Source organism: Dermacentor silvarum, chromosome 3, assembly GCF_013339745.2.
Source record: "Dermacentor silvarum isolate Dsil-2018 chromosome 3, BIME_Dsil_1.4, whole genome shotgun sequence".
Taxonomy (NCBI): Eukaryota; Metazoa; Arthropoda; class Arachnida; order Ixodida; family Ixodidae; genus Dermacentor; species Dermacentor silvarum.
The window spans coordinates 55362331-55375540 of NC_051156.1; the positions used below are offsets into that span (position 1 = coordinate 55362331).

General features: G+C 45.1%; 1 protein-coding gene across 1 annotated transcript; it reads left to right on the forward strand.

Moving 5' to 3' along the window:
• The first annotated feature begins 5930 nt into the window (after nucleotides 1-5930).
• LOC119444360 (sodium-dependent nutrient amino acid transporter 1-like) lies at nucleotides 5931-12222 on the forward strand. Its single transcript, XM_049664562.1, has 4 exons — nucleotides 5931-6102; nucleotides 9030-9161; nucleotides 10451-10578; nucleotides 12076-12222. Exons 1-4 carry the CDS (start codon nucleotides 5931-5933, stop codon nucleotides 12220-12222), a joined length of 579 nt encoding a protein of 192 aa, XP_049520519.1.
• Nucleotides 12223-13210: the final 988 nt, after the last annotated feature.

Sequence of the window (13210 nt, forward strand, 5' to 3'; positions counted from 1 at the left end):
ATTTTAGTTACAGTGGAAGTTATTTAGTCGTTAATTTGCAACAGCAAGCTTATGGATTCCCTCCTAAACAGTGACACATTGCCCTTATGTCCCTCAGTCTTTCTAGTCTTTCGCCACGTCTTGTTTCGGAATGTTAAATTTTTTGAGCACATTACCCCTTTAACTGCCAAACCCGAACTGTACTTGTCTTATAGCCGCTTCGAAAGACAGCTTGTTGACAACAATGATGATGAATCCTCACTTAATGGCCTAAAGACACTGTGGGGGATAGGCCAAGAACGGGGTGGCAATCAATATCGCTTAGGAGGAGCCTTACAAGTCCAGGTTAAAGCTTCTGCTTTCAACAAGCCGCGCTTGTCAGCGCAGATCGCGTCGCATAGTGGAGTTTCGGCAGTTAAACCCATTTTTGATGCTTTCGATTCATTTCGTTTTCTCTCTTCACATCAGGTCATATGTCTATGATTGATATTTTGGATCACTATAAGGGACAAACCCCTGTACATTTAAATCAGGTTGTAATGCGCAATAGTTCGCTGGAATAAAAAATGCATTGACAAAATTTGTAACGTTTTTTTTTCTCTTTTTTACGGAAGAATTGGGAGCAATAAGACCAGCGTTCTGGAAGGAGCCGATAAGAAATTATGTTTCATGGCGCAATCACGGGCTGTTATTATATGCGTAGAAGGAAAAAAAAAACGAGAAAAAAAGCGATCAATCAAAAAGGTTTCCGTTGAGCTTTGACAATGATTTACAGGTTGTTGAACTTCACATATAGGCGGGCACCTCAAGCCACCTGTCTATTCACCTCCGGCATTAAGCTTTTTCTCTTTCAGTGGACTGATCTCGTAGGTGCCAATTGTTCGACTTACCTCGGTCGCCTTCTCTCCGTCAACGATCAATTTTCCCCATGGATTCGCCGCCCCAGCTGTGCATGAGAGGCACAGTGACAGTCGCACTCCCAGAGGAAAAAAAAAAGGACTGCGTCGTTGCCGAAAATCTGAACTCCTGATTTTTACTCTCCCAATCTAACTTAACTGCCTGCAGACGGCGTCAACGTACACCACTGGTTTACACTTGAGTAGCCGTCTGGGCTCATAATGAAAAAATGCAGCAGATTTTACTCATATATTGCGGCACTAGCATTCTGCCACTGCGGAGGCCACCATTTGTTTGTTGCCTCCAAGAGTAGCTCATATACCATTATGGGGGATTTGCCAAGAATCGGGTTAGTTAAGAAACTGATTATACGATTCTAAAAGGAAGTACTATTGAGACATTTTGAATCGCTTAAACGAATGAAGTCAGATGAGAATTTAATAATTTAGCAAGGAAATGGTCCTGATTCGATTATATACCTCACAACAGCTGCACCAACATCCCTATGATAATGGCCTAGAGAAGAGGATCCCAAAGATAGAATATCAGGAATCGTTCTATTCAATACAGTACCATGAAATTGTCCTTCTAAAGTATGTCTTCTTGATGATGAAAAACGGCGACATGACAGGAAGAAGTTTCCTGTTGTCTCATCCCCACCACAGTATGAGCACTAGGAAGAGGGCGCCAGACCAGATCGATGCAAATAATTTGGCATCGGAATTTGGTAAACAGGCCTTCTACTTTTCTATTACCGCAGAAGTTCCTGTTCGAAGTAAAAATGTGGTGTCGGTGATAAGTTGAATTTGTTAATCATAGGTTCCAGGAGTCTTGCATGACTACAGGTCTCCTGAACCTAGCAGCAGTTATGAAAGCTCATACAGGAAGGTTCGGGAGAATGGACCACTAAGGGCTGCTCTCGCCCCAAGCTGGCTGCTAATTCATTCGTAACTAATCCTTCGTGACCAGGCACCCATGCTAATCTAATTAGTGCTAAGCGAGAGGGTATTATACAATGTGCAAAAGACAAAAGCAGAAGAGAAAATTCAAATTCCAGGTTTTTCTTCTGTTTGCGATGCGTCTGTCGCTATGACGGCTTTTATTTTTAGCTCCAATAAGTAATTTTGTAATAACCCATTTAATATACTGTAAGAAAGGCGCTTCGCGTTGTTTGTATATATATCGTGAAACATAATCTGGAGATTCTCTCTCTCTCACTGTCAATAGAGGGGTCTCACTGATCATACATCTAAGGAACCAAGTACCTGTACGAAGACGACTTAAGGAGTGTGGGTTCTTTCTTTGCTTGCTTTTTCCTCAGATAACTGCACACACCCACTACGGGGAGCTGGAAATGACGCCAGCGATTATAGGGCGGTTAATTGTGGGGAAGGGTGCCGTCGAAAAAAAGAACTGTTTGCATGTGAAAATATGAAAAATGAAAATGTCATTATTAAAAGATAACAACAAATTTTTGGGCATCACAGAAAGGTAATTGTGAATTAGATAAATAAGTTATGACTTTATGTTCCCTCAGGTGTACGCAGCTTCCTCTCTTGCAAATGCTAGCGCATGTTTTGGATATTAAAATTCGTAGATGGACAGACTTTAGCACTCTGACACTCCTCATGTCTAAGTAGGATAGGATCTTGTTGCGCATGCGTTTCTTTCAGGGAGAGAGAGAGAGAGAGAAAGCACTTTATTTGCACCCGTCAGAGAGTATGGGTGATGTAGATTAAAGCAGCCCGGGCCGTCTAACATTTTCCGTTCTTTATATCAAACAAAAGTGCGAGCGGAGGCATTTCAACGGCAAAATGGTTGGCTGAAACGCCCGATTCGAAGAGAAGAAAATTTGTCAGGCGCCGATTCGAGCCCGTGGTCGTGACACGCGCAGAAGAAGACGAGAATCTCGTGCGATTCGGAAGCGGGAATCGTTGCAGTGAATCATCGCGCCTCGGGACTTTGCCAGCTATCTGTGCCCTTTTTTTCTCCGCTCCCGTTCTGCAGAGCGAAGAGGTTGCGCCCACTTCGTAGAACGACACGGCTCGCGGTTTCGCTGTCGCTAACCCCAGCCTCGAGTGCGCGGATCAGACACTTTCCCCGTGTGCTGGGACCTCGTCACGTCGGGTCACATCTTTTATTGAAACCTACGCTTCTTAGTATCGTGAGTACATCTCAACTATCTATTTCGTTTCTTTTTAAATGCGAAGCATTTCTTGGCGAACATTTGCTACTTTGACAGCATCTATCTATCTATCTATCTATCTATCTATCTATCTATCTATCTATCTATCTATCTATCTATCTATCTAGCCGCCTACGTCTTTGCGCTCTCATGGACGTTTTGTTAACTTGGTATGTACAAAAATTGGTATACTATGACAAGAGTATATGACGAACGTAAATGTTATGTTATGACATGCGTGTCACGTAGGTCATGAAAGAGCCACCTACGTCTTGGTGCTCTCATGGTCGTTTCGTTGATTCGGTAGGCACGAAAATTGGCATAGTATGACAGGAGTGTATGACGAACATAAGTGATAGGTCATGTCATGATATGCTTGTCATGTAGGTCATGACAATGACCCAGCGAAAACGATTAATACTCAAAAACCACTGAAATGGATTCGGACGTGAGTATTAAGTGAAGGAAACACAAAACGATGGTGGTAAAAGTCATATTCATGACCATGACTCAGCAAAAATGAAAATGGCCCAGCGAAAAAACATTAACACTCAAAAACCACTGAAATGGGATCGGACGTGGGTACTAAGCGAAGGGAACACTAAAGCATGGTGGTAGAAGTCATTGTCATGAGCATGACTCAGCAAACATGAGAATGACTCAGCGAAAAAAGATTAATACTCGTAAACCACTGAAATGGGTTCGGACGTGGGCACTAAGTGAAGGAAAAGGCTAAAGGTTGATGGTCAAATTCATAGTCATGAGCATGACTAAGGCTTTCGCCTTAAGGTCACTTTGGTGTAGCTAAAGGGACTCCTGAGGACTCATGACACGGATGCCGTGATATGCGTGTCATGTAGGTCATAAGAGCTGCCTACGTCTTGGTGCTGTCGTAGTCGTTTCGTTATCTTGGTAGGCTCCTCGCACACTGCTTCGCATAACATCCATTCCCGCAGGGCGTGGGATCTGCCGGCTTTTTACTTTTCTTTCTTTTTTACTGCTGTTGTCCGCTTTTTCTCTACCTTTAATCCATACTTTATTGAACTTTCCCGGGCCACCTACGGCACGCATGGCCGTAGTGCACTGAGCGAGTTTAAGAATATTCTAGAGGAGAGAACTTCTTTTCTTCGCTGTAGTGAGCGTTTTTTTCTCGCAACATCGCGATGGTGCTCGACTAGACGTCTTCCATTTCGTAGGACTTTACAGTGCGCCTGAAGTCGTTGAGAAGCCGCTCAAAAATTATAGAAGGGGCAGAAGTAGGTGGAGCACGTGATCAAGGAGCTCAAATGAATGAGATAACGCGAAGAACAGGGGGTGCTAGGGTACGAAAAGAATCAGGGCACCAAGTGGGTGTGCGTAGCGCATTGACTGATGCGAGGCTAGAACCAAACTCTTTGTCATAACGCGGAGTGTTTTCGGAACTAGATGTTCTACGATAACGATTAGCACGACGTTCGGAGCGCCCGATTTGCTGCAGTTACGGGAGGAGCTGGAATGTTATTTGCCGTGGTCCGCCACGGCCTATCTACGCGCAGTATTTTTTTCTGCGCACACATTTCAGCTTGCAGCTCCAAATTATCATCATGTTCGATACGGTGACACCGAGGACGCCAGTCCTGCCGTGGTGTCTTCAAGTCGACCGGGGGCTGGCGCGCATGTTGTGCTGCGACGAGACGAAGGGGGTGCGACTGGTGAGGGGAGTGGAGAAAGCGTCATATATTGAGCAGCGTGGGTGTGACGTGATTGGTCGAGAGGCGTAAGATAGTCCACAAGCTGCGAAATCATTGCCTGCCAGATGTAGAATCTGTGAGATTCATCGTTCGTTTCACTGGGCTCGATCTTCGTGCTTGTCTGTTCTCGTGTGGTGGCATTGTTTCCCAATTCTGCGTATTTAGCAATCAGTCATTAAAATGAACCAAATAGCCCCTCAAGACATTCTAATGAAGTTTCATTGTTACTGCGCTACGCAAAGGACACACTAATGTGGACAAGATGAAGACTGACTGGTAACGAAAACACGAAAAAGCGCTTATTCGTGTCAGTTTCTGTCTTCATTCCCAGTCAGTGTCCATCTCGTCCCTTCAGTTTGTTGCGCACATAGCTGATGTGTGAAACCCAAGGCGTGTGCTTCTTGAATCTCAAAAGCACTCAGGCACGCGCAAATCAGTTCGTAAGTTCTTTTTACTTTTCACTATTCGCTGCTATTCAAAATTTTAGCCAAATATCAAGCATAAAACTGTTTTCACTTCGTTTTTGTCTAGATTCCCCAGTTGTCACATACTATAGGGAAACTGGTCGCGTATACTACTGATCATGTTGGCCTGCTTGCGAAAACATTGCTAAGAAATGTCACGCAACGAGCAGAGGTGCTTCACGGATCGAAGAAGGTGAGGAAGAACGAAAAAGTGCGTTTGCAAGTGCCGTGATTCAATCGTACCCTAATTTTAGTGCGCCATTAAGAATGTATCACCCAGCCGAAAGGGTAATTATTTGGGTTTCACCGTATACACGGCACTGAGTACATAATTGAGCATAAAGTAGGGTTACGAATGCACGATCATTTAACGTGAAAGACTGCCTACGCGTTCGTTTCGTTTGCGTGTACGTGCCTGATGGTATGCAGGCCGTATGCGACGCGTTTCAATGTGACGAAATTTTAGCGCGTGCGTTGTCACTGTCAGCAGAAAGTAAAACAAATACATTACTACAATGATTAAACGAAGCGAATAGTACCAAATCAAGAACTCGTAAGCATAGATAGTATTAGTAACACCTTAATTTTTCCGGTAACCAATATATGATCTTTAGTCATTGTGCACACCTTACGACGTTGCGCGACGGACATTTTCCGCGTGGCAGTACGGCATCCATGTCGAGCGGCGGATCCGGGGGCTCTGGCTCGGGCTCTGGCGGCCTGGCGGGCCCTCCCGACAAGGACTACTACGACAGCACGCGGGCCATAGCCTACATGAGCGTCTGCATTGCACTCAGCTACCAGTGCCTCACCGAGTTCCCCCACCTGCTCGTCATGCACGGAGGAGGTGAGTTTGCCCTGGCGCTCTCCTGACGACGAGCGCATTGGCGACCGCATTGCAATCGCTATAATATATTTAAATGAGGTTGTCACAAAGAGACGAAGGTACGAAGCCAAATGGGCAATGCAAATCATTAGAAAATAACCGCGGAATAAATTTAAAGAGCGCAAATAAAACAGGCACGCGCAAGGCAGGCAGCGACACAACCGCTCTTTAGGCTATCTTGTAAAATGAGCCAACCTTCCGACAACATGGCTTGTAACGAATATTTTCGGGCTTTTGACTTTTAATATACTATATCGTAGCTGCTGAGACGGGCTGAAAGCAATTCTACTCTTCAGAATATTGCGGCTGCAGTGGTTGATGAAATGCCTTTGTCCTTATAAACAAAATTGCAAGCTTTTGAGGATAATGCGTGCCTAGCGCGATGAGGCGGTATGATAAACTCAGTATGCTACAAGGAATGATCGAATATCCGATAAAATAAAGCACTGGTGCTCATGCTGTATTGCGATAGCATTATGACATCACTCGATCCCTCTTCACAAATATCTGCGTGAGTTCGCCAACATGGTCGTCGATGACTTATGACATCGTAGTCCACTGTTCCTGTAGTTGCTGTCTGCGAGCCAACTTGGCCTGTCGTCAACCGAAGCAAACTGGCACAACAGACTGCTTTTTGTTTGCTGCTTGTGAACACAACCCATATGCACCCCAACTAGCTGTACGGCTTTCGCTATAGATAATCGCTACACATGAACTGTATCTGTCGCTATATAACCCCGCACACATACATTACATATCTGACCACAGCTATCTCATTAGTACAACACCCTCCACAAAGAACAATGTCGTACAGAATATCGCAGAACGCAGTGTGGCCGCAGCACCCACGTAAGCTGCTCGTCACGCTCCATCATTGTTACCCCAGCGGTTGCTTGGCCGTGGACGAGACCCCCTGGATCACTGATGGCCAGAATTTTATTGAGATAGCAATTATATGGGCACGCAAGTGCCCACATAATTGCCCAAATAATGTTCCGTATAAAAATGAGCGCACAGTATACTGCGGGAGCTAGGGCAAGCGAGCGAGCGTGAGCCAAAAAGGATGATGGCTTGAAGCACGCCGTCTTCCCACGCGCCCATGGAGCACGTGAAACTAGGAGAGAGTATGCTGCCAGGTATCTAGCCTCGGCAAGCCAACCTCCTATGACGCCGCCCATGCTTTTTTTTTCGGGGACCTGCCTGCGCGTTGTTTCTTGGGAAGTTGGCTGTCGGTGGTTGCAGAATCAGTCAAGGGATTGCTTGGTTCGTGGTAAAATTTAGTGGCGCCTGCCGTCGCACGACATGCATCGATAAAGGAACAGACGTTTGTCCGTGAATCTTGAGCCGCGCGTGTCGCACTTTGTTAAGTGTTTGCTGCCTTTAAGTGTAAAGGAAGATCAGGGCACCTGATGTACGACCATAAACTAATTTTAAGACTCGGAATTATAGGTATTCAAGCAGTTTTTGTTTGTTGGATTTCAGCCTACTTAATTATTCGCAATGGACACGTAGATGTAGGCGGTGAACATTCGGACTGTCCTCCAGTCACTTCTGGTATGCCTCATGGCAACGTGATGGACCCCTTGCTGTTCCTGTTCTATATAATAATGATACTGTTGTTGTTGTTGACCCTGATGAAGAAATTAGAATATTTACTGACGATTGTGTTACGTTTAATCGACAATTACTTGCACTAAAGAATACAGTGCCCTCAACACCAGTCTGGACAATATACAGCAACGGTTTAAATAATATGGAAGGGCATTAAACACAAGCGAATGAGTCTGCCATCTAGTTACTCGCTAAAAAAGAAAAAAAGAAGAAAATCAATTTTCATATATTTACCTAATGGGGTCCTTACCATTACAAGCAGGTTACTACAAATATCTCGGTGTGACACTGACTTATTACGTGTCTAGGAATCTTTATACTGGTAGCGTTTGCTCATCTGCCTTCCTCAAGTTCTTGCGTGCTGAAACATACACCTGAAACCGCTCCCACTAACGTTAAGCTTCTGTGCACTCATCTCGGCAACGTTCTCTGCCACTCTAAATCTAACGTTTACTGTCCTGAACGTAATCAGATGGAGGTTTTAAGACTTATATTTGACAAATTTGCCGGCATTATAGACTCACGCTTCAAGTTTGTGGAAGCTCACGATATGCAGCTATTTAAAGTACGAAGGCAAACACTTAGGCTTGAATTTCTCTCTAACTTTGCAATGACAAACAATCTCTAGATCCATCATCACATTGATCACCTATAAGTAGCAGGCCCACCCGACACCACCAACAAAACGCACTGACGCCAAATTTTGCACCCACTGACCTGTTCCAGTTTTTTTCCATGATTCAGTGGGAATTCCATTATAGGAATTCTCACTGAATCAGATTATCCGACTTCGAGTGAACACTACTGCGCCTACATCTCTGTTGTTCATTTATATGTTGTATTCTTTTTCTTTCCAGTCGGCCACCGTGCTTGGGGCTTGGCTCCGCAGTATCGAATAAATAAATAAATAAATAATTAAATAAATAAATAAATAAATAAATAAATAAATAAATAAATAAATAAATAAATAAATAAATAATAAAATTTAGTCCCGCCGCATTTACGCCTTATAGAAGAGGTGAGATGAAACCGCCGCAGCAGGCGCAACCAAAGTGAGGCCGCTATAATAAGCTATCGCTTGTCTGTCACGTAGCGAGGGCCTATATTTCTTGTATATATTTTATGACTAGGCGTCAAGATTTTCCGGTGACGCTCCCTCCTAGTTTGTTTACTACCTTCATGCGCGTGGCCAATGTTGGAGTACGTGTGATCGAGCGCACCCTAGGCGATATGTGTCATTCCATCCGGATAACACATTTTTGATTATTCTATTGCAGTGTGCTTCTTCTTTCCGTACGCGATTGTCTTGGTAGCGGTCGGTGTTCCTATGGCCGCCTTCGAGATGCTGATTGGCCAGTTCCGCGGAAAGGGATGCCTTGAGATCTGGACCTGCGTCCCAGTCGGCAAAGGTATGTGCTATGGAGAAAGCACAAACGAGGATAAAGACACGGCCCCCTACATGTGTTAGCCTGAAAGTAAATATCAATGACCAAAATCTTAAAGAACCCCAGGTGGCCAAATTGATCCGGATTCCACCTCTGAGGCGTAACTCATAATGGGATCGTGGTTTTGGCATGTAAGGCCCAATAATTTCATTCAATTTTTTTAAATGCTCGCTTATAAATAAAAACATTCGGCAGAGACACTTAAGAATGCTTCCGTGTGGGAATTAGGAAGCATTATGGTTTCTTTGGTGAAATGCTTTGATCATTTTACACACTCACGACGTTGCGCCAACTGCTCCCCATTGGCTGCGCCGACACATGCCCAATAACACACGCTCGAGGCCGCACCTTTAGTCAGCCATACTCGTGGAGCCGACATGGCGGGTGGAAGGGTGCTCGCCTCGCACCCCGGAAACCTGAGTTCAATTCCCACCCAGACATAAATGTACAAAATTTAATTTTCAAAGCCATTAATTTACTTTGTTTACAGGAAGCTCCCTGACAAATTTGAGGTCAATCCGAGCATTTTTTGACGCGTTTTTAGTCTTTGCGCGGTCGGCCATTTGTGGCACCATTGCTCGATCACGCCGCCGACGCCGCCGCCGGACTTTTGCGTAATGGGGTATGTGAAGCTTTCGCTTTAAAATGGGTTTAATTGGTATGAATTCATACAAATTTTGCCATCGCGAACATTAAAAAAAAAGACACAAATGACTCTTGTGCACAATGACGATCCAATTTTCAGTGAAATTGGTGCTTTCAAAGTTGGGTTAGCATTTATTTGTGCAAAAGGATTAATTTACGAGCGCGTTTTTACCGCTGACCTTTTTTTATTATGTAAAACGATTTGAAGGACTTGCTAACTTGAACTGAACGTTTTATCTTTTTTTCCGCAGAGCTTGTATGGGTATATCGGGTTTAACATTTTGAGTTTCTATTGTTCCAAAATTCGGCACAGCGTCATATGACCATTTCACTGGGCAGGAATTAACAAATGAAATGATACTGACGAGGTAGATATGACCTCTCGCTAAGATCTGTGACCATGCTGGGGGCATTTCTCTGCGTGCCTGACTATCTTTAGTTCAGCAACGGTTCCTTTTGCGACTACATTGTTTGACTACAAGCATGCATAATGCAGTTCATGTATGATTTCTGTTCTCCATTTTAAAACTGATCACGGTGCTGTTGACCTTGTTGCAGGCATCGGCATGGCAATGCTGTTGAAGACGTTCGTGATCTGCGCGTATAAGCATTCGAGAACGCGTGCACCTTCTTCTACTTCCTGCAGACGTTCCAAGATGAGCTGCCTTGGAGCCACTGCTACACCTGGTGGGGCGCCTCGGACCTCAACTGCCGGGAGAGGAAGCTCAACGAGACGGTCGGTTTCGGCTCGGGCTTCCTTAATTACGTGTTCTTGCCGAGTTCGAAACACTTTTTCGCACGTATCTTGCCTATAACGCCGAACGCTACGGACGCAAGCTTCGAACGCTACAGACGCATGCTCCGGAAATCGTGCGTGCACAGGATGCAGCTGGCTTTTGACAACCAGATTTCCCGTCTTAGGACGGCAGGGTTCCCTGACTCGATGGTAACATCAGTGGTGGAGTTTCTCCTGCAGAAAGTAAAAGGTTCCAGGAGTGAAGCAAGGGTGAGGACGACCACTATGACCGTAAGACCTGAAATGGCAACTTATGTCTATAAGGTCATTCAGAACCTAAGGAAGATGGCAGGCATATATGGCGTCCCCCTTGTATTTTCAGCGTCGTTTAAGCTTGCGCAGCTCTGCCCTCGCACCTCCAGAGAAACTAAAAGGCAAGGCTGTGGAAAGAATCATGTCCAGTTGTATGCCAAATTCAATGTAGGAATTGTGTACGAAATCTCCCCGACGTGAGGCAAGTATTACATGGGGCAGACGAGGCGGTGCCTGAATAATGGCGCCAGGGAACATAAACGAAAGTTTAAGACAGACGAATTGGCGTACTCGCCTGCGCATTACAAAGACTGCTCCTGTGAACGATGTTTCAAGAAGATAAAGATTCTGGAGAGAAGCAAGGACCATACAGAACGCGAACTGATGGAGGCATAACACAAAAGAAAGGCCATGACTGCGTTAGCGATACCTCCATTAGGGTGTTTGAATCAGAGATAGTTTTTTTATAAGTGTTTGCCCCGCTAGGCTGATGAGTGGACTTGGTGCTGCGTTCTGCGCATGTCATATTTGTCTATATTGTCGCGTAGTATCGCGTAGTTTGCCCCGCTAGGCTGATGAGTGGACTTGGTGCTGCGTTCTGCGCATGTCATATTTGTCTATATTGTCGCGTAGTATATTGTCGCGTAGTGTCGCGTGGTGAAGAGAACAGTCACGAAACTGTGAATGAAGAAACGGGTCTTTTTATTGGGCGAACCTGTGCCCACAAAGGCAAGTTGCACTCGAAGCACAACGATAGCGGCGAATACAGTCGGCGATCGTCGAAATCTGATCAGTGGCAAAACGCGTTGGCTTTTATACATGAGTCATCGAACGTTTCAGAGTAATCCCTGGTGCCCGCGTGTCTCCCAGAAAGTACTAGACCATTCGCGTTGCTCATACAATCAGATTACATAAGCGTCGGTGACAATGGATAGAAGAATCGATAAAGTTCGAGAAACTTCCGATACATGCAGGCGCGTCCTGCGCCGAGTGATAACGTTTAAGATTTGTTAGCCGGTGAAAAGGGGTCACTGGTGAAAGATAAACAAATACACGTGTCAATATATTCCTACGTTACCGTCCCTGCCGTCTTTTCGTGTTTCTCTTTCTCTGTCCTTGTCCTTGATTAGCGGTCAACATGTCATGGAGTATGATATAGACGTGCAAGAGAGGGATCTCTTGCAGCGCCCAGTGCCAGCTTGCCAAGGAGAACGTGTACGCAAAGACCAGCAGCCAAACTACGACCCTGGCAAGAACGCCACCGTTTCACCTTGTGCGGGAAAGTCGTCACGGCATCCTACACCGACGCCGCGAACCTGTCGGAGTGCTTGACACCGCGGGGTTATTCCGAGAACGCCTTTTTCCTGTAAGTTGCCACACGTTCGTTATGGAGGCTGCCAGAAACTGTCAGTGCCGACATCTGCGGTGCGAAGCACGTCACAGCGCTCAATCAAACGTAATACGTCGAAGCATGCAGTTAAAAGTTGGGTAATACTACAAGGCGGTTGATTAAGCGGAGATACCCGTACTCAAGATGACATGTTTAGTGCAGGAGCAGGGGAAGCTTACGTCGATACCTGAAATGCGAAATTCTTCGCAAACGCAGTAAAATAATAATATAGGCTTATCAGGCAAGCAGACGTCTGCACAATGTTATTGATTTCAAGATTCTTGAAGTATACTGGATACACACAAGGTAGTTTTATGTAGAAATTAGCTCGGAATAACTCCCTATGTTTTGCAGTGATGCTCCGTTCAAGAACGCTAGAGACTTAAAAAAAGATTGCAAGATCTGAAATGACACTGTATAAGTATAGGTTGAAGGCTTCCTAGGGGCAAAAAGTAGTAAAGTTCGGTAGCCCGCCAAAGCCGCAAACATTCGTGATGGGTTGTCAGAATCTGAAGCTGTGAAAGAGTAGCGTTTATGTAGGCGACGTAATCCGGAATTCTGTCATCATGAAAAGCAAATCTCACGTTTGCAAAAATGACCTAGTATTATGGCAGGAGTACTTAAGCAACGAGAGCGGCTTATGCAAATAAAACTGCCAGTGACCACCATAATCAGACCAAATGCGTATATAGAGTTACGTGGGGATTACTGGGCGGGGACCTCCATAGAGTGAGCATCATTGGGATAAAGACTCATTTTTATATACGGTAGTTTAGACCTAAGCAATTTCTCAAGATACACCGTTGCTGCACTGATAAGCGTTTACACTGCAGCAGCCGCCTTGACGGCAGGTATTGACGTGCTCTTCGGATTCGCAGCGTGGGTTTTTGTAGCACGTTCAGCTTTTTTAGTTAGCATATGGTAGAAAAC

Bases quoted from the DNA above. Each gene is read 5' to 3' on its own strand.
- LOC119444360 (XM_049664562.1), top strand. From the start codon at position 5,931: ATGTCGAGCGGCGGATCCGGGGGCTCTGGCTCGGGCTCTGGCGGCCTG. The intron at 6,103-9,029 runs GTGAGTTTGCCC...ATTCTATTGCAG, and splicing joins GCTCGTCATGCACGGAGGAG to TGTGCTTCTTCTTTCCGTAC. The intron at 10,579-12,075 runs GTCGGTTTCGGC...GATCTCTTGCAG, and splicing joins AGAGGAAGCTCAACGAGACG to CGCCCAGTGCCAGCTTGCCA.